General features: G+C 38.1%; 1 protein-coding gene across 1 annotated transcript; it reads left to right on the top strand.

Annotated features, from left to right (window-relative positions):
- Positions 1-2,831: 2,831 nt before the first annotated feature.
- LOC124942778 lies at positions 2,832-3,597 on the top strand. Its single transcript, XM_047483367.1, has 2 exons — positions 2,832-3,283; positions 3,351-3,597. The coding sequence occupies exons 1-2, from the start codon at positions 2,832-2,834 to the stop codon at positions 3,595-3,597; spliced, it is 699 nt and encodes a 232-aa protein (XP_047339323.1).
- Positions 3,598-22,717: the final 19,120 nt, after the last annotated feature.

The raw sequence follows: 22,717 nt of genomic DNA, 5'->3' as shown, positions 1-22,717 counted from the left end.
ATTTTTTATTTTTTTTAGGTTGACAATATTGAAGACCACCAAGAAGTTGCTTCACTATCAGATCTCTTCTTCTTGTTGAGAACATAAAAATAGGATTAAAAATAGGGAGACAATTAAAAAGAATAATAAATGTAAATTTGATTAATCTTTATAAGGTAAGGTATTATGTTGTTATAATATTATAACCCTATCATTTCTTCTCCTCTAATTATAGAGATGAAAATGATACTCCTCTAACTATTTAAGATGAAAATTTGGTCCAGCCTAATAAATGATAAAAAAATAACTCAATCAATTAGCATTAGCATTAACATGTAATAATTTTATTTTTACTTTATTAAAATAAATAAATATATATATATATATATATATATATATATATATATATATATATATATATATATATAATCATGATTCATAACTATGAGTGCCATCATTAAAATAAGATGACAAAATATGATTTTAGATAAATGATTAGGTGAGGGAATTTGGTGAGGGAATGACGGCATAATTTATAATCTTATTCGCTGAAAAAATCAAATAATTTCTTTTTTTTCTCTTTCCTCCAATTTTTACATTTTACAAGGTGTTGACAAGTCATTCTCTCACCAAATTCCCTCACTAAATTATCTCTCTCTATCACTCCTCACAAAATATATAATATAAGGTGACAAAATAATATGATCCATATTATATATTTACCTATTGATAATTGCGAAAAAGAGAACAAAGAGAATAAAATATTATATTTTTTTAATCAATTAAATTCTTTCTATAAATTTATTTTTGGTAAGTGATAGAATCCTGTAGATAAAGTTTAGTTATATCTACGTTAGATCAGAAGGATTATGATTATTTGTTGATTGATATTTATATACAATATTAAGGGTATAATACAACACCTGCCTACATTAGTTAGAAGAATGTATAAACAATTATAAAACTTAATATTCTTCTTTTATCCATAATTTTATAAAATTATTAAAATTTTAATTTCTTTATTATATTTTAAAATATTAAAATAATAATAAATTATATCTAAATATTAATTTAAATTTAACAATGTTTAATTTTCAAATTGAAATATTAATAATAAATACACAATTACTTATTTTTATTTAATTTTTTAATTTATATATTGCTTTTTGCTCTATAAACAAAAATATAAAACTTATTTATATATTAATTAATATTTAATTTTGATATTTATGTATTATTTTATTTTTTTTAGAACGTTGGGTTCTGCTACTATTGAGTGTGATTAATCTCCGCGAGTTAAGTACATAGCCCGCAAACATAGTTAATCATTTAACCAGACGCAAAACTTGTCGCAGCTCAAACCCAGGACCTCATGGAGGCATGGGAATATCCTTATTATAAATATTTGTATATTGAAATAATAATAATTATTTGTATAAAATAAAATATTAATAATAATAATTTTAATAAAATAATATTTAAAATTAGAATGTTATAAATATAAATTAGTTTCATAAATAAATTATATAGACATAAATTGTATTAATTAATAATTATATTATCAGTAATTTATATAATTAATTATAAATATTATTTATTAATAATAAAATATAATTTTATTTTATAAATTAATTTTTTGTATGACTTTTATAGTTTAATTAATATTATTATTATTTTTAAATAATAATTATATTTATTTATGTATAAAAATTATCAGATTAATTTTTTTTATACTAAATAATATATTTATATAATTATATAAGTTAAACTATAAAGAATTATATATTAAACTATAAGGAATTGTATATAAAATAATGAAAATCATATAATAATATTATTTAATTTAAAAATATATTTATACAATAATTATATATTATATTTTATAAAATTTCATCTAAATAATAATAAAACTACTTATAATAAACAATAAAATAATAATTAAAAAATAATTTTAAAAAATATAAAGTTAAAATAGTCTTTTACCCTTCTTACTATTTTTTTATATAATGAATCAAACACAAAATAATAAATCATATATAATTTATACATATTTTTTCTCTTAATAAAACACTCAATAAAACGTTAGTAACCTATATAATTTATACATCTTGTTTATATCTCTTCCAACTTAATATATAATTAGTATATCATATCAAACACTTACTTATATTATATATTTATTTTATATAACGTGTATTTATATATAATACAGTTTTTTTTTATAAATTATTTAATACAGAGCATTCTTATAAAATATGTGTATAGTAATAGAGAGAGTATATTATAAATAAATAAATAATATATATATATATATATATATATATATATTAATTAAGGATATAATGAGGACTCGTTAACTAATAATATTTAAAAAAATATATAAATTAAGAATGAGATATATAATTAGGATATTTGACTAATGATGTGGATTATTGATCCTAAATTATTTCTTTTGGATAATGAATATTATACGAGTATAACTGTATTAATTAAACAAAGAATCAGTATTTGGGGGAGTGTTCCTACTATTTCTGTGGTGAGCAGTTATTTTGGTTACTATTATTTCGGTAGTCCACATAATTATAATTACCAAGTCAAACCTTATCTTAATTAATCTAAACTATATATCCACAATATATTTAAGTTCTTTGTTTTCACTTGAAAATGTGTTCCTCCATATCCATTTAAAAATCAAACATCATAAACTAATTAAATCTTGTTGTTTTTCTAAATTATGCTCTAGCTCTTCTCTCATCCATAACATAATAGATATTTGGATGGTTGTATGATCTGGTTGAAGTTGTTGCCCTAATTTGAATCTCCAATAAAGACAACATTAATATTTTGTAGATATGATACTAGAATTGGAGCAAACGGATCAAGAATCTCTTGAGTGCCAAAAGGAGGGGAGCACTTTGAAGAGCTATGACTGTGACGAAGACAATAAAGAAGAAGAAAAGACCAAAGAAGATGTGGCTAGTTTTGTCACCGTCGACATAAACCGAGATCGTGAGGACAATAATGAGATTAAAACCGAGGAAGTCAATGTTGATCAAGGACAAATTGGGAATAATGTTGATCAAGGACAAATTGGGAATATGGATGATACAAAACATGATCAAAAGAAGTTTGTTGTTAGTCTGAATCCAAATTCGAATGGTAAATTTGTTTGCAGGATCTGTCTTATTGATTCCAAAAGGGCGCAGTTAAGAGATTTTGTAATGCTTGGTTGCGGATGCAAAAAGGATCTTGGCTATTCTCATAGAAAATGTGCCAAGACTTTGTTTAATCAGAAAGACAACAGGTAATTAATTAATTAATATTTAAGTTATATATAAATTGAATTGAATAGTATTAATTATTTGTAACAGGATTTGTAAGATATGTGGGATGACGGCGAAAAACATAAGAATTAATCCTCCGGAAAAGGCTGAATATATGAAACTGGTTAATTGGAGTCATTTGAGTTTAGAAAATAGACTTGAATTTGCTCATAAGCAATATGCCCCTAACCCGTGGACAGAGAATTGCACTTTTTGTAAGCGCCATGCATGTATCTTCAGGATCCTAATAAGTTTATTTGGTATATTACTTCTTCATCTTTTTCTGAAAAGATAACTTTTTACATTTTTTAAACAAACAAATATTTAAGGGGTTGCATGATTATTAATGTTGACTAAGTTGCATGCATGGTTATTGGTTTCTTTACTACAATAATTTTCCACATTAACATTATTAGTTTTGTTTATATAATTTGTGTTTTTTATTTTTTGTAACAAAAGACAAATTGAATAAGTAAAACATAATATTACATTACATTATTGTTTACATGGAAAAGAAGTGAGTAAATAAACTCTAAAAAAAAGAAAGAAAATTAATTTATATATATATATAATAATAATAATAATAATAATAATAATAAATCACATGTACTCTGCCACAACACAAGATTGTTATATAAGTTCATTAAAAAGAAATAAGATTAAAAATGATGATATATATATTTAAAGTTTGAACTTTCAACTTACAATGATTTCAGGTGCAGAAATGATTGAAATGATATTATAAAATTAGTAATAGGAGGTTAAGTATAAGTAAATAAATTGTTGATTTTTTTACCTATATATATAAATAATTTTTTTTATAAAAATATATTTTATAATAAAAAAATTAATAGGTAAAATAATGTTTTAAATGAATCATTTAATAAATATCTAAATAAAAGAATAATATATTTAACATAATTTTATTTTTTTTTAGTATTAATTCTGTAGAATTATTAATTATATATATATATATATATATATATATATATATATATAATCCATAAAATATAATAAATAGGTAACAAAAATAAATGTATTTAACGCTATATTATCGTATGTTTGAAATAATTGATAAACATTTAATAGTTTAATTGAACACATCGATCCTTATCAAGCTTTCGTTTGAAACTTAAGTTAGATTGAATAGTCCAGTTCTAAATCACTAAATAGTTCCTAGTATATTCAAGGATCATGTTTCAATATGTAATTTCGATTATATATAGAATTGTTGCTTATAGACAATTAACATTTCCTAGATGCTCTAGGCAGCTTTCTATCGAATTGGAATGAACCGCCCACACTGAATCACTGACAAATAAAATCAAATTCTTGTTTGTTTTCCTTAATTTTCTTGTCCTTTTAGTTCTAAATTTTTTATTTTCTGAAAAAAAAAATCAAACACAACAATAAATCTCAGAAATATATTGTTAGGATCGGGGACGCCCTTGGAGGACCGGGGGTGTTTTCCGGTTTAGGAAGGGTGGCCGCTTACAACACACACACTACTTGGTGATAGTCCGGTTAAAGACTAAAACCGTTCTCAGCACTGCACAACCTGTTACAGACTCTTGAACCGGTGTTCAAGGGCGGAAGTGTCTGTTTCAGGTTGAAGCAACGTTTGCGACTTTTAGATGATGTTTAAGGAGGAAGATGTTTAATGAGAGTGAGTGACCGGTTTTGGAAGTATGATTGGTTTGCGGTTTTATGGTAAGATAGCGGGAAATGAAAGCGAAATGAAAGAACACAAGACACTGAAATTTGTTTATGGATGTTCGGAGCAAACCCTCCTACGTCACCCCTTCTTCTCAGGTTGTGAGAAGGATCTCCACTAACTCTTTAGAGTTACAATTTACACTTCCGGTCGAGCCCAACTTCGCTACTCGCCGGTTACACCAAACTCACACTTTGATGTAATACAACACAACACAATAATCACACACAAGGATTTCCGGTTTTAGGCAAACCGACTTTAGAATATAGAACTTTATCTCTCTAGAATTGAATGCTTTATGACTTTCACAATTTCAACTGCTCAATTCTCGTATTCACTGCTGCATTAAATGAAGACGTTTGATCTTCCTTTTATAGCTGAAAGTAGCTAACGGCTACTTTCTTCTCTCTCTTGCGGATTGGTTGATCATTAGCACGCCTATCTGCAGGAGGATTTCTTGCACGCTTCAACTTCCTCAACACCTGGCATTCATGCAGGTGACTCTTGGCGGATGATGACATAACCGGTTTTCAGATTGATACACGTGTTGAACATCCGCTTCCGGTCGTCAGCATCGGATCACCAAGGCATCATTGCTTTCCTCCATGCTTCTGATCGGATCTGATCTTCTATTATTCTTTCGAGACACGTTTCTTCCGTCATAGTACGTCACTCTTTGAGATTTGAATTTTCTGACTTTTGAGCTGTACTTTCCGGTTTCTTTGTCTTGTACCTTATGATCCGGTTGGAGTGTAATCTTTTGTTCTTTGCTAACCGGTTACTTGAGATAGTGAAGCCGGTTCCTGTGATCCTTCGTCTTGATCACTTGAAGCCGGTTTCTTTGAAGTGGTAACAACCGTTTTCTGAGCACCTGATTTCCGGTTCCGGTTTGTTTAGTACCTGCACATGAAGTTTAACTTCTGTTTAGTTTGTCTGGCCGGTTCTAAAAATTAATCTACTTAATTTTTCTATCAATTTCTCCCTTTTTGATTATTTAGAATAAATATTCAAAAATTGTGATGTGTGGCCGGTTTTAAGAAAATTAACTTACTAAATTTTTCTATCAATTTCTCCCTTTTTGATTATTTAGAATAAATATTCAAAAATTGTAATGTGTGGCCGGTTTTAAAGATTTTGTTTGAGAGAAACGTGTTTGAAAAACATGTGTTTGATAAGTGTATGTTTTGAAAAATATGAGAGATAGGTGAACTTGTATGTTTTTGAAAAACGTAGACAATATGTTTTGAAAAACACAAAAGATAGCAAGAGTGACCAAGTTCTGAAACACATCAAAGACATAGTTGTTTAAAGTAATTGTGGAAATAGAGTTTAAGGCTTGGATGATCCCCCCTTGTCTTGCTCCTTTTCCAGTTCTTTGTCCAGACGTTTCCTTGCTTCTTCTATTCTTGCTCTGTGCTCTCTAGCACGTCTGTCAGCATCGATTACCAAACCGGCCCATACACTTGAATGTCCGAGGACCTTCTTCTTAAGGTTGAAGTTGGCACAAGCTGGTTTTGGCGGTGGACGAGGTGGAACAGTCAAGGGTCTGCAGCTTGGAGTTGCGGTGGATTCTCCGGTTGACCTTCTTTTTCTTCTGTTGAGTTCCTCCGAGTCTTCTTCTTCTTCTTCATCCAGCGGTTCCGCATTTAACGCAACCGGTTCCGCTGTCTTCAATTCTGCCCTTCTTATCACGTCTTTAACAGCGCTTCGTTTCTTTTTGTTCCGTGTACTCATGGAATGAGATGAATGACCCTGTACCGGTTCCTGAGCGTTAGCCTGCTCCTCTTCATTGCATTTTTGGGCCAGTTCATGATCTTTGTCCTCCAGTTCCTTCTGAACCCGTTCTCTTTCAATTTCTTCTTCTTGCAGCTTCCGTGCGGTTTCAGCATTTTTTTCGATCTGGGTTTGAGTGGAGCTGACTTGAACCTTGGACATATCACCGATCTGGATTGCCATTGCTTGCAACATGTCCAAAAGAGGAGCGGTTGCGGCTTTGACAGACTCGGAGATCATGGCTTGAACCGTTGTTTGCATTGATCTATCCATCATAGTTTGTAGGGAGCTTACCATTTTATCTTCAGCGGCTGAGATTCTTTCTTCGTTTACCGCTTTGAAATTCCCTAGGCATGAATCAACGGTTTCCGCTACTGCTTGCTTAATTTGATCGATGTCTAGAGCTTTGACAGGTTGAGCGGATTCTTGTTCCGGATTTTCAGATGTGCCAGATGTTTCCCCACTTAAAAAGAAAGGCTTACTTTGAAATAGCTCGGGATTGTTGAATTGGCGTTGGCAGGACTCCCACCATTTCTTATCAAGGCGTTCGAAGCTTTGCACAAGCCGGTCTCGTACTCCAATAAATCGTTCCGCCATCTTCATTTCAATCGGTTCTAGAGTTTTTCTTGGCATTCTTGAAAGGCATTCTCAACAGCCTGTAGCCGCACGTTTTCAAGAATTACCGGAGCTTTGTTGAGTGCCGGTTGGATTAGTTGGGTGTTGGCTAACTCGAGTGCCTGTTCTTCTAGCTGGATGAGTGCGTCCCATTGTTTGTTTCCTCTGAAACCTGGAAGCATGTCGGATAGTTTGGTCTCACTTCGGAGCTTCACCCACCGGATATATGGAGCCAGCGCTTCACTTGCACCTTTATTCATATCTTGAATAAATTCATCATATAGTTCATTCTCTTGCTCTAAGGTGTATTCATATTCGTCTCCGGTTGTGGCTTCAGTCTGAGGGTTGATCTGCAGCGTGCCCGTTCCGGTTTCAGTTGACTCTTCAATAAGAATGCCTTTGCCTTTGTCTGCCTGAGAAGGGCCTTCTGGAGCTGTTTTGCCTCCTGCGGAACCGGACGGTTCCTGTTCTTCAATGTTTCCCTCCTTTGCCGGAGGTGCTGTTTCTGTTGACTTGGTCGTCTCATCGACCGGTTGGATTTCTGTTTGATCAGGCATTTCAACCTGATTTTCTGGCTTCCGACGACTAGAAACGTCGTCTTCTTCGGTTTCTTTTGTGATCTCTTGGACCACATTCTGGATGGCTTCTGAAGTATTCAAACCCACTTCGGCTAATACTTCTTCGGCTTGCTTGCTTGGTGACTTGGAGGTTGCAGAGTCAACATTTCTCTCTGCTTCCTCCATTGAATTTGACTTGTTCTCCTCGCTCCCCGAAGATTCGGTTTGCTTTGGAGAATCAGATGGAATAGGAGTTGGGACAACGGTGTTGATGGGAATTGGCTGGAAGACATCTGCGGTTCGTTCCGGTGGATTGTCCGAGGAGAGCGTTCTCTCGGAGTCCGCCGGTTTCTTTGAGCTCTTCTTTGCTGATACCTTCTTCCTCCTTTTCGGTTCTGGTTGAGCTTCTGCCTCAACCGCTTTTCTGGACGGTTTCTTTTGTCGTTTTTCTTCTTCAACCGGAACCGATGAGCTGGCTCCCTTGGATGACTTTGTTTTTGAGGTTTTTGGCTTGATCGTCTTCTCCGGTTTCTCCGCTACTGACTCAGAGTCAAGAATGTTGGATATCGGAAGCGGCACGCCTTCACCTAGTTCCACATTAAGAAACTCAAGAATCTTCACGATTTGCATAGCATAGGCCTGCACCCGGCCTTCTTTCTTAATTACCATTTGACAGAATTCTTCGTATAGTACGTAACCCCAGTCCACCTTATCGTTGCGAACGATGGCTAACAGCATTCTTAGCTTAAACTTTGTGAGATTATCAAAGTTACCTCCCCTTCCTTGGAGCGATTTGGAGATGACGGTTACCAGCCATTTATATTCCGGTTTCAACTTGATTTTCCGGCTGTTGTGGAGCACCAGGTCCTGACCTGAGAGGGATACAACCAACCGGGCAGCATTTGATTCTGCGTCGGTTAAGTCGAACTTTAGGTCCGAACCTGTGTTAGGCAGACCGAGAGCCTCCGCAAAGATTTCTTCAGTTATAAGAACCGCCTTCCCGTTGACGGTAGCCGATACTTTTCTCTTCAACAGTGTCGCCGTCGCCAAGAACTCCGTCACCGCCGCCGGGTAGATAGTGAACGGACCAGAGAGAAACTTCTCCAACCCAGAATCTCGAAGGAGTTGAAGAACAGCTTTGTTCTTGTCTTCAGCGTGCTGATCGATGTCTTCAAAATCAACCTGCAACATCCATTGAAACGGGGCTTTGCCTAGATCCATTGATAATTTTTGAGAAAGAGAGATGAAGATTGATGATGATGATCGGAGAAAGAGAATCTTTGAAGTTCTGGATATTTTTAGAGAGAGAAAGCGCATGTGTTGAATGGGCTGATTTAGGTTTATATAGATGGAGGTTCCAGGCAGTTTTGAAGATGAACCGTCATTTTGGTGTTTTTGGCGCCAATTTTCCCTCCAAAAGTTACTGCCGTAACTTTCGGCGGTAAAGGCGGAATTTGATGGGCGGTAAATTTTGAAAGGTAAAACCATGGGCGGTTATGATTTTCAGATTTTCATTTTTGCTTGAGATTCCGGTTTCTGTTACATCTTGTTAACCGGAATTTGTTAAGTTGACTTTAATTTTGAGCATGAGTTTGAAAAACCGGAATGAAATGACGGTGTTGAAAGATCGAAAACTAAAATATTTCATTAATATAGGAGAAACATATGAGCGGTTCTGGTCGTACAACAAAATGACCAGAAACCGGAAAATAGAACAAAGAAAGAGGTTTATTCGGTGAACCATCCTCCTTCCAGCCTTCTTTCGTACCACTTATCGATGGTGTTCTGAGGAGACCGTTCCTTGATCCTACACATACACTTATAGATCATGTCTATAGTGATGGTGTTGAAAGATCCAACCGGAACACCTTTCCCAAGGTTGCGACGTTTGGACATGAGAAACCGGGTGATCTGAGGGGCGTAGCTGATCTTTCCCCTCTTACCGGTCATAAGCAGCTTCAGCTTATTGAATAGATAGGATGACCAGTTGATGTCGGTTTCTCGGATGATGGCTATCATGATGTCGAATGCCTCCCGGCTGTAGTTTTGGTTGGGCATTCGGCCTATGATAGACCGTTGGACCAAGTCTTGAAAGACTTGATAATGGGGAGCGAGGTCTTCCTTCTTCCCGAAGTCCTTAACCGGAGCATAGGAAGAAGAGAAAATCTTGAAGAAGATTTCCTTAGCCGGTAGATGCGGCGTCGGAAAGTCGGAGAAACCTTCCGTTGGAAGGTGAAAGAATGTGGCAAATTCCTCCTCAGAAAACTGGAGGAATTGACCATCAATGATGGTGCGAATGCTGCCATCATCAAGAACGTGACCGTTGCTGAAGAATTCGCACACCTCATCCACGAGAATGAGGTCCGAGCCCTTAAGGAAACCTTTCAGGCCAGAAGCTATGATGTGTTCAAAGATGCATTCATAGTAAGAACTGTGCTTGATGTCCTCAAAGTCGATGATCAAGGTGTTTCTGATTTCAGTAGACATGATGAAGAGATAGTGAAGAAAACTTAGGAGAGTTCTTAAGCTTTGAATTCTTAGAGAGAGAAATGCTTGAAGGCGTGATTTGAAAGATGGAGGTTGAACCCCTTTTATAGCCTGGATTGAATGAGAGCATTTAATGCTAGGATTTGAAAATCTAGCCGTTTATGCTTGGGTATTAATGATTTTGCAGTTTTCCAAGAGAATAAAAGCAAGTCTTGTCAAATCAATTCAGGCATGCTTTTGAAGTTTATATTTTCAAGAATGTAATGATATATTTTTGATACGACGCATTGAATGTTGTAGATTTTTGACTTGGAGAGGGAATGAAATCTATTTCATTAATTGAAGTCTAAAACCGGTAGTACATCAAAAGTACCGGTTTTGTAAGGAAAAAGAAAGACAATAGAAAGGACAGGTTTAGACGTTCGATGATTCAGCTGTTTGAGCGGTTGAAGCCTCAGCCGCTTCAATTCTTCTCGCTTTAACCGCTTCCCATCGGTCGATCATCTCCTGTACTCGTTCTTTGGTGAGCACATGCCTTGGATGCAGAGTGACGAACGCTCCAGAATGGATCTCCAGACTTGCGCAGAAACCGCTCAGCTGAGGAGCGTATCCGGTTTTGTTGGAGAGAATCATCCTCTTCAGGTTGCTGAAGATGATCCAGGACCAGTTGACCGGTGTCCCAACCGTTACAGCTATCATCATCTCGAAAACCCTCTGAGTGTAGTAGTAACTTTTCTCTCTGCATAACACAGATTTTCCCAGAATCTCGCAGAGAATCTGGTACTTGTGAGAAAGTTTACTTTTAGCACCCCAGGGCTTAACCGGGATGTTAGATCCAGAAAACCGGCGACACATCTCTTCCATTGTCACCGATGAGTAGGTTAGGTCGGTTACCCCTTCATTGGGTAAACCGCAGTAGATAGCGAAATCCGTCTCGCTGAAAAGGAATTTTTGGCCGTAAACCTGTGCAACGAGTATCTCTCGGTGCACTTCTTTCACGGTTTCGAACAGTTCTTCGACCACAAGGTAGTCGATGATAAATCTGTTCTCAAGAAAACTCCTTAGCCCACTTCTTTCAATGGCTAAGAACATCTCCTTGACCTCATGATCCTCATACTGGTAGATTGATTCAAAATCTGCCAGTAGGATCTTCTTGGCTAAAGGGTTGGAGTTCATGTTTGTTTGTGAAAGAGAAAGAATGGTTTTATCTCAAGGATGATTCTTGTGAATAGTGAACTTGTGATGTTTTGACACGAATTGAGCATGGTTTATATAGCCCGTGGATTCGGCTTAGTATTAAATGAAGTTAAGCATGCCTGATGATGTCATTGCTTATTAAATAGACTTAACTTGTTGAAGTAAATAATGGTTATTTCCAAGGTAAATCTAATAATTACTAAGATAGCAATGATGAAAAATATCTATTGACAAGATGTAAGTTTCCCTCTCTTGATGATGGACACATGTCGTCATCTCGATTGTGGTAAACTTGTTTTTAATTAATCACAGGCTTCATTTATCAAAGCATGCACGAAAACTCGGTTAGTCATCTCAGGTTAACCGGAAAAATTCATTTCATCAGATCAGAGTGCATACGTACTAAGCGGTTTTCCATGACCGGTTTTAGTAGAATATTTCCGTTTATGAAGAATAGTTGATTGATATCAACAATTGTTCAATTTTGGATTTATCTTATCCACTTCAACCTGGTTATTTCAATCGCATAGTAATCATACATTTGATTTGAAAATTTGAAGTAATCGGGCATAACCGGAGTTTTCCTCCCGGTTAGCATATTTGATTTATTTAATGGCCTATTTGGGTATGGTTTGAGAAGTTTTTAGCTTCTCCCTGAACACATATTCCGGTTTTGTATATAAGCATGCATCATGATTATATCAATTGACTTAAATTCGTAAGACCCAGAATATTTCGAAAATGTGAAAACTTAGCTTCCTGTAGCGGTTTTGTGAAGATGTCCGCTACTTGTTGCTCAGTTGACACATATTCCAGCCGGATGTGTTTCTCCTGAACATGCTCCCGGATGAAATGATGTCGAATGTCGATATGCTTCGTTCTTGAGTGCAACACCGGATTGTATGTAATCGCTATGGCGCTGGTGTTGTCACAGAAGATAGGAGACTCCTTTGCTTCTATTCCGAAGTCCCTGAGTTGCTGCTGAATCCAGAGGAGTTGTGCACAGCAGCTTCCAGCCGCTAAGTACTCCGCCTCTGCGGTTGCAACGGACGTTTGCTTCTTGCTGCTCCAGGTAACTAACCGGTCACCCAGAAACTGACAAGTTCCACTTGTACTCTTTCTGTCGATTTTGCATCCTGCGTAATCGGCATCGGAGTAGCTTATTAGATTGAAGCTCGAGTCTTTTGGATACCAGAGTCCCACTTCTTGAGTTCCCTTCAGATATTTTAAGATTCTCTTAGCCGCCGTATAATGAGATTGCTTTGGATTTGCTTGAAACCTCCCGCATACTCCAACCGCAAACAGAATATCAGGTCGGCTAGCTGTGAGATATAACAGCGAACCGATCATTCCTCGATATGCTGTGATGTCAACCGCTTGACCATCATCATCTTTGTCCAGCTTCACGGAAGGACTCATTGGCGTAGCCGCTTCGGCACAAGTATCCATCCCAAATCTCTTCAGCAGTTCGGATGTATACTTCGGTTGGCTTATGAAGATTCCGGCTTCCATCTGCTTAACCTGAAGTCCTAGAAAGAAACTCATTTCCCCCATCATACTCATTTGAAATCTATCAGTCATCATTTTCGAAAATTTGTCACATAGCTTTGGATCGGTTGACCCGAATATGATGTCATCAACATAAATCTGAACAAGTAAAATTTGCTCCTTTCTTTCAAATTTAAATAAGGTTTTATCTACTGAACCGATTGTGAATTTGTGATCAAAAAGAAATTGAGTCAAAGTATCGTACCAAGCTCTTGGTGCTTGTTTCAAACCGTAAAGGGCTTTATTCAGCCGGTAAACGTGATTTTCATGTTCTGAATTTTTGAAACCTGGAGGTTGATTAACATACACCTCTTCATTTACTTTACCATTTAGAAAAGCGCTTTTTACATCCATTTGATAAACTTTAAACTTTTTGAAAGCTGCATATGCTAAAAATATTCTAATGGCCTCAAGTCTAGCTACAGGTGCGAATGATTCTTCAAAATCAATGCCTTCTTCCTGTTTATATCCTTGAGCCACTAACCTGGCTTTGTTCCTCGTAACTAAACCGTTTTCATCGAGTTTATTTCTGAATACCCATCGTGTGCCTATAACCGGTTTATTTTTCGGTCTAGGAACTAGGTACCAGACTTTATTTCTCTCAAACTCGTTTAATTCCTCTTGCATTGCCAAGATCCAATCTGGATCTGACAATGCTTCATCCACCTTTTTCGGCTCAATTTGTGATATGAAAGCAGAGTTTCCATAGTGATCCAAATTTTGTTGCCTAGTTCGGACGGGTGAGGATATGTTACCTATTACTAGTTCAAGAGGATGATTTTTGTTCCTTCTGAGGTTAATTCGAGACGTGTCTACCAAGCTTTCGGCTGGCTGATCAAGGTTAGACTGATCGGTAGGTTGAACAGAGTCAGACCGACCGATTTCTTCAGTAGAGACTGAAGCGTCAACTTTCTGCGGTAAGGCAGCTTGATCAGGTTGAGTTTCAACATCAACCGCTTGGTCCTTGACAAAACGTCTAAAAACCGGAACCTCGTCTTCATCATCAGAATAGATATTGAAATTTTCCATTCTGTTGTGAAGGTCGAAGGGTAATGCAGTGTTTCGCTCAACCGATTCATCGAAAACAACGTGTGCGGTTTCTTCAACTGTTAAAGTCCTAGTATTATATACTCGGTACGCTTTACTTACAGCTGAATATCCCAACATTATTCCCTCATCGGATTTAGCATCAAAAGCGGTCAAGTACTTCTTGCCGTTATTGTGAACAAAGCATTTACTACCAAAAATTCGAAAATACCGTACATTTGGAATTTTATCAAAATAAATTTCAAAAGGAGTTTTAGAAAACCGTTTTGTTACTAGAGATCGATTTTGTGTATAACAAGCAGTGTTGATAGCTTCAGCCCAAAACTTTTGAGCTATACCCGAATCAGCTATCATTGACCTTGCGGCTTCCTTGAGAGTTCGGTTTCTTCTCTCAGCCAGGCCGTTTTGTTGAGGAGTTCTGGCACTAGACAACTCGTGCCTAATACCGGAATCATCAAGAAAAGTAGTTAAATTGCTATTAATGAATTCAGTTCCTCTATCACTTCTAATTTTGTTTACTCGAATAGATTTTTCATTTTGTATTCTCAAAATCAGTTTAATCAAGTTTGAAGCAGCTTGATTTTTAGAAGCTAGAAAAGTTACCCAAGTAAATTTAGAATAATCATCAATAACTACCATAGTGTAATGCATGCCTCCTAAACTAGTTACTCTAACCGGACCGAACAAGTCCATATGCAGCAGTTCCAAACATCTTTCAGATTGATAGTTTCCTTTACTTTTAAAAGATGATTTTACTTGTTTTCCCATTTGACATGCAGCACATACTTTATCTTTTGAAAATTTAACATTTGGGAAACCGTGAACCAGTTCCTTGGAACAAATGAAGTTAATCGTTTTGAAGTTCAAGTGGTTTAACCGTTTATGCCAAAGCCAATTTGGATCATTTCCGGCTATCATACACACAGGTTTTTCGAAATCTGTTTTCCAGTTTACTTTATAAATATTTCCTATCCGGTTACCGGTTAACAAGATTTCATCATTTTGATTCTTGACTAAGCATGAGTTTTTATGAAATTCAACCTTAAATCCCACATCACACATCTGACTTATGCTTAATAAATTAAAGCTCAGCTTTTCTACCAATAACACATTATTTATGGATAGTTCACCATGGACAATCTTACCCTTGCCCACAGTTTTACCTTTTGAGTTATCCCCAAATGTGATGAATGCTCCTGTTTCGTATTTGATGTCGGTCAGTAGCTCCTTGTTTCCGGTCATGTGCCTTGAGCATCCACTGTCCAAGTACCATTCAGAATTCTTCAACCGGTTGCTCCTCCTAACCTGCAACAAATAATTATTTACAACTTTTTGGTACCCACATTTAGTTGGGTCCATGGTTGATTAGTCCCTTTGGGATCCAGACATGAATTAGTCGGATCACTTTCCCGGTTATTGTTTTGATAATGTTTGGCTTAACTTCTTGGTCATTGCTCAAGAATGCCTTATGTGGTGATGGGCTTCGTTGATGTCGGTTTTTATTATTTTTATTTGGTTTCCGGTTGGCTTTCTTTCTCTCAGGATGAAGCCATTTTTCAGATTCATTGGGACCTACATATTTAAGCGTTTCTTCCGGTTTTAGTTCATTTTCTGTTTGTGAACTTTTGACAAATTTTATGAACGGAAGATTATTTTTCGTTAGTTTCATCCCGTTAGACTGTTTTACTTCATTTTGTTTACTTGGATCATAACCGATACCATATCTACATTTCGGATGTCGTTTATAATTACACATTTGTTTTACTGCTTGACGTGATCTCTCCCACGCAGCAGTGACGTACATTGCTCGCTCATCAGTTTCCATTCCCGGTTGAACTGTCTTCTCATCATCCGAGAATAGTTCATCCGGTTCATGTGTTTTAATCTTATATGTTTCATTGTTTTCATCATTTATTTGTTCGTTTTTAGTTTCTACAGATGCTGGCATATACGCAGATATATTTCTGAACTCAGCAACCATTTGGTTGAGTGCAGAAACTAGATCTTCCTTAGTAAATTCATCAGAAGAGAAATCAAATACCTCTTCGTCGTTTGCCATGAAGCATGTTACTTTCTCTTCACCATCTTCAGTGTCGGAGTATGCCCATTCACTTCCACCATCAGATGCAATGAGAGCCTTTTGAATCTCCTTTCCTTCATCAGCACGTTGATCATCATTTCTTCGGTAGTCGTTTCGTTGGTTATTGTTGTTTCCCCGATAGTTGTTTCCTTGATACCGGTTGCCTTGATAGTTATTCCCTTGATAATTTCCTTGATAATTTCCCTCCGGTTTTCTATCATCTCTTCTTGGTTTTCTACATTCCGACCTGAAATGTCCAAAACCATCACAGTTATAGCATCTTTTGTTTGATTTATCTACATAGTTATAATTAAAGTCATTGTTAGATGGTGGCTGGCTCTTCTTCATGAATTTTCCGAATTTCTGGGCTAGCATCGCCATCACATCATCGGTTATTTGATCGGTGTTTTTGACTGGAGCCGGTGCGGTTGATACTGGAGCCGCCGGTTCCACCGATGTAACCAAAGCTCTTGTTGCGGTAGATGTAGATGTTTCATCTTCGATCCGAGAATTGATCTCGAACTCGTAAGCTTTCAAGTCCTCAAACACATCGTGCAGCTTCATCTGCCCAAGGGTGTTGGATTCCCTCATCACCATGGTTTTGATGTCCCACGTGCTCGGCAAGGATCTTAGAGCTTTGATTATCACTTCTCGGTTGTCATACTTCTTTCCGAGTGTCTGAAGCTCGCTTACTACGCTGGTGAACCGGTTGCTAAATTCTTTCATATTTTCTCCCGGTTTCATCCTTATGTTCTAATACTTCTGCGTAGCCACCAAGATTTTATTTTCCTTGGTTCTTTCGTTTCCCTCGTGGATCTGGATGATCGTTTCCCAGGCTTCCTTTGCATTTTCGCACTCTGATATTTTGTTCAAAGTGTTGTTATCTATGGCTTTATAGATGTGCCTCATGCAATGGTTGTCCAGGTTGCTTCTTCTCCGATCTTCACTTGTCCACTGGCTTTCCTCCTTGTTAATCTTGATCGGTCCTTCTTTCAGGACTCGGCTCATCTCATCATCTAGCGTTATCAGATGTAGATACATCTGCTTCTTCCAACTGCTAAATGCTTCGCTGTTTAGCATTGGCGGCTTGTCGCTGTGAGTCATGCTTCCCACCATTTTGGTTGCTTGAGTGCTAAGAACCTCGCTCTGATACCACTTGTTAGGATCGGGGACGCCCTTGGAGGACCGGGGGTGTTTTCCGGTTTAGGAAGGGTGGCCGCTTACAACACACACACTACTTGGTGATAGTCCGGTTAAAGACTAAAACCGTTCTCAGCACTGCACAACCTGTTACAGACTCTTGAACCGGTGTTCAAGGGCGGAAGTGTCTGTTTCAGGTTGAAGCAACGTTTGCGACTTTTAGATGATGTTTAAGGAGGAAGATGTTTAATGAGAGTGAGTGACCGGTTTTGGAAGTATGATTGGTTTGCGGTTTTATGGTAAGATAGCGGGAAATGAAAGCGAAATGAAAGAACACAAGACACTGAAATTTGTTTATGGATGTTCGGAGCAAACCCTCCTACGTCACCCCTTCTTCTCAGGTTGTGAGAAGGATCTCCACTAACTCTTTAGAGTTACAATTTACACTTCCGGTCGAGCCCAACTTCGCTACTCGCCGGTTACACCAAACTCACACTTTGATGTAATACAACACAACACAATAATCACACACAAGGATTTCCGGTTTTAGGCAAACCGACTTTAGAATATAGAACTTTATCTCTCTAGAATTGAATGCTTTATGACTTTCACAATTTCAACTGCTCAATTCTCGTATTCACTGCTGCATTAAATGAAGACGTTTGATCTTCCTTTTATAGCTGAAAGTAGCTAACGGCTACTTTCTTCTCTCTCTTGCGGATTGGTTGATCATTAGCACGCCTATCTGCAGGAGGATTTCTTGCACGCTTCAACTTCCTCAACACCTGGCATTCATGCAGGTGACTCTTGGCGGATGATGACATAACCGGTTTTCAGATTGATACACGTGTTGAACATCCGCTTCCGGTCGTCAGCATCGGATCACCAAGGCATCATTGCTTTCCTCCATGCTTCTGATCGGATCTGATCTTCTATTATTCTTTCGAGACACGTTTCTTCCGTCATAGTACGTCACTCTTTGAGATTTGAATTTTCTGACTTTTGAGCTGTACTTTCCGGTTTCTTTGTCTTGTACCTTATGATCCGGTTGGAGTGTAATCTTTTGTTCTTTGCTAACCGGTTACTTGAGATAGTGAAGCCGGTTCCTGTGATCCTTCGTCTTGATCACTTGAAGCCGGTTTCTTTGAAGTGGTAACAACCGTTTTCTGAGCACCTGATTTCCGGTTCCGGTTTGTTTAGTACCTGCACATGAAGTTTAACTTCTGTTTAGTTTGTCTGGCCGGTTCTAAAAATTAATCTACTTAATTTTTCTATCAATTTCTCCCTTTTTGATTATTTAGAATAAATATTCAAAAATTGTAATGTGTGGCCGGTTTTAAGAAAATTAACTTACTTAATTTTTCTATCATATATATCTTGAATCCATCTCTTCTTGATGCGATCTTCTTTCAAATGCGGAAGCACAAACGTGGATGCGATACCACTTTGGCTCTGATACAACTTGTCACGGGCTGAAACTCGGTCGCCGAATATTCTCTCGTCTCGCGCGGCACTAGGCTAGATTGCCTTATTCCTAGCTAGTCAGCCTCTTAAAAGATACAAGAAGGTGGAACAATTTGAGAGAGAAAGAGCTTGGAGAATATCTTCTTTAGTGCTTACAAGAGTGAGGTATTACAAGTGTTGAGTGTTTTGAACATTTGCTAAGTTGAGTTGAGTGTCTTGGTTTATGGCCAAGACTTGTTTATATACAAGTGGAAAGATCATTCTAGATCTTCCTTGTCCTAGAGATTTCTAGACTCTTCTATTACTAATCTAAACCTAAGAATTCCTAGAGACTTCTAAAGAATTCTACTAACACCTATACTTGAGAACTCCTAGAGAATTCTAGAGAGTTCTCCTACCTTACATACAAAAAGTAACTCCTAGAGAATTTTAGAAAGTTCCATGACCCTACTTACAAAAAGAGAAACTCCTAGAGAATTCTAGGGAGTTTCATGACCTCACTTACAAAAAGGGAACTCCTAGAGAAATCTAGAGAGTTCCATGACCACCCAAAATCCAGGAACTCCTAGAGGATTCTAGAGAGTTCAAGAAATGACCACAAAAACCCAGAAAATTCTAGAAAATGCACCTTGTGGGCTTGACATGTGTACCCCATACCAATGGGACGTGACATTCTCCCCCACCTAAGTCGTGGTCGTCCTCGGCACGACCTTAGAACGATGCATGGTGATCTTCTTCATGGCGTCCCCTAAGTGCTCTTCCTCCCCTTGCACGTCACGGCATCGGGTGCACTTGTGGTCGTCAGCTCCAACCTATATGTGACGTTTCCCACACATCTCTCGATTTAAAATGGTCCCTCGAATCTACGCACAAGCCCCTTGAGCACAGACCGCAGAGACTTCAACTGTTGCGGGGGCAACTTCCCCCTTCCACCGTACCCTTTCCTGACTGCACGCACTGCTTCCTTTCCCATGGACTTAACGCGAGTGAAGGCACTGAATTTGGCCCACGTTGCATGTTGCCAAACCTTGTGGATCTCATGGTTTCGTGCCTTTAGCCTTGAGTCGCTCGAAGACCTTGCACCTCCTTTGGACTTCCTTGGGTACTTTTCCTTTTCCCTTGGAACCGTCCCCATCATCCACCCTCGCAAAAGTGGTAAAAGCCCATTTACAACATTTGCGACCTCGGCTGAATCGCATTGCCGAAAACATGCTTATTCCCTCTAATTCTCTCATTATTGGAATCACGCTAGACTTCCCATGATCCAAAATGATTAAGGAATCGGAATAAGGCATTATGCAAGCGTGTACCTGATTGCACCATTGTAGTCCCAACACTACGTCGTAGTCTTCCATTAGGACCAAGGTAAACGAGACTGTCCCATACTAGTCTCTGATCCTAGTGTGCACTTTCCTAGCCTCCCCGACCATTGGCTTGGCTACATCAAAGGACTTCACCGTCCCACTTGTTGGGCTGATCCGCAGACCCAACGCCTTGGCTACTCATTCTCACATGAAGTTGTGCGTAGCCCCTGTATCCACTAGTGCCTTAATGCGTCTTCCCCCGATCCAAGCTTCCACAAACAAAGAGCCACTTTTAGTTCCCTTAATCGGCTTCGCAACACTAGTCTTCTCAGCGTTGAACAGTCTCAAGGATCCCACTCGAGTCTCTTTCTCTTCCTCGAAAGACTCATTTCCTTTCACTGCTGCAACCTTTCCCTCTTTGAACGGGCACATAAACTTTATGTGGTTATGGGCACCACAAATATGACACACTCTTGGCTTACCCGAGTCGTCCATTTTCCCCCACAGAGTTGTTATGTGCATGCCCCTTCCTAGGTGGGCGGTCTCCCCCACCTTTCTCCTAGTCACGTGGGCGGTCTCCCCCACGATTTTCCTCCTCGTCCCTGAGGATCTTCGGCCTATCCATAGACACTTTAAGCTCTAACAGTCTTTCCGCAACCGCGATTGTCTCGGAGACGTCCCGCACCTTGGCCCTTTGCAGCTCCAACTTTGCCCAAGTCTTAAGGCCATTCACAAACGCGGACAGGGCCTCCTGTTCCGTTAGACTAGATAACTCGAGCATCAACTCCTGGAACTTCTTCACATACTCTTTGACAGTCATATTGTGCACAAGTTGATTCAACCTTTTCCTAGCCTCGAACTCGGCGTTCTTTGAGAAGAATTGACGCTTGAACTCGGTCCTGAAGTCTTCCCATGTTTCCATCCTCAAGGTCCCTCGTTCAATGTCTACTTCCCGCCTCCTCCACCACAGTAGTGCCATCTATTGCAGGAAGAAAGGCGATGTCTCCATCTTGCCACGATCATCTAGTATGTTTGATGCCCGAAAGTACATCTCCATGTTCCAAAGGAAGTCCTCCACTTCCCTTGTACTCCTCGAGCCTTTGAATGGAGTTGGCTTAGGAACATCCATCCGTTAAGGTGCCACACCTCTATGTTCCCCTCCATTCCTCCCAATCTGCCTTTCCATCGATTCTAGACTCCCCAAGATCTCCCTCCTGAGGGCCTCGACCACCGCATGGACTTCTCCCCGGATTGTCTCGAACACTTCATGGAGAATATCATTAACCTCCCCTCAAACCGATCCCAGCACTTCGTCACGAATGCTCTGGTTCATATTGTTAATGATCCCATCACCTCGTTCTCCAACTTTTCACCAGCCTCATCCAACGTCGTCACCCTCTCGGCCACCGCGCTAAACACTTCGAGAGCCTCCTGGTGTTCGCACATGCTTTCCTCAAGACGGGTCACCCACGCTTCCATGTCGACACTCCTTTCGACGGACTTGTCCCTCTTGGACCTCTTGTCCTTCTGTTCGTCGGTCGAAACTTTCGTGACTTTGGAACTTGAATCCATCTCTTCTTGACGCGATCTTCTTTCAAATGCGGAAGCACAAACGTCGATGCGATACCACTTTGGCTCTGATACCACTTGTCAAGGGCAGAAACTCGGTCGCCGAATATTCTCTCGTCCCGCGCGGCACTAGGCTAGATTGCCTCAATCCTAGCTAGTCAGCCTCTTAAAAGATGCAAAAAGATGGAACAATTTGAGAGAGAAAGAGCTTGGAGAATATCTTCTTTATTGCTTACAAGAGTGAGGTATTACAAGTGTTGAGTGTTTTGAACATTTGCTGAATTGAGTTGAGTGTCTTGGTTTATGGCCAAGACTTGTTTATATACAAGTGGGAAGATCATTCTAGATCTTCCTTGTCCTAGAGATTTCTAGACTCTTCTATTACCAATCTAAACCTAAGAATTCCTAGAGACTTTTAGAGAATTCTACTAACACCTATACTTGAGAACTCCTAGAGAATTTCAGAGAGTTCTCCTACCTTACATACAAAAAGAAACTCTTATAGAATTCTAGAAAGTTCCATGACCTTACTTACAAAAAGAGGAAACTCCTAGAGAATTCTAGAGAGTTCTGTGACCTCGCTTACAAAAAGGGAACTCCTAGAGAAATCTAGAGTGTTCCATGACCACCCAAAATCCAGGAACTCTTAAAAGATTCTAGAGAGTTCAATAAATGACCACAAAAACCCGAATTATTTTAAAAAATGCACCTTGTGGGCTTGACATGTGTACCCCATACCAATGGGCCGTGACACTTGCCTCCCCTGTTCCCACTGATTTATCATTTTCATTTCAACCATTGATAGTTAATAAGTTACACTTATAATCTTATCTAAGAAAAAAAAACATGTTTTAAGTTTCTAACCTAATATAAATAAATAACAGAATTTCCAAACGGTATAATATTAAATTAAATATAAT

This window comes from Impatiens glandulifera, chromosome 1 (genome assembly GCF_907164915.1).
Source record: "Impatiens glandulifera chromosome 1, dImpGla2.1, whole genome shotgun sequence".
NCBI lineage: Eukaryota > Viridiplantae > Streptophyta > Magnoliopsida > Ericales > Balsaminaceae > Impatiens > Impatiens glandulifera.
The sequence above is the reverse complement of the archived record's forward strand: the minus strand, read 5'-3'. Positions and strand labels throughout refer to the sequence as shown.

Coding starts and splice junctions, on each gene's coding strand:
- LOC124942778 (XM_047483367.1), top strand. CDS start 2,832: ATGATACTAGAATTGGAGCAAACGGATCAAGAATCTCTTGAGTGCCAA. Junction 3,284..3,350: donor TTTAATCAGAAAGACAACAG/GTAATTAATTAA, acceptor TATTTGTAACAG/GATTTGTAAGATATGTGGGA.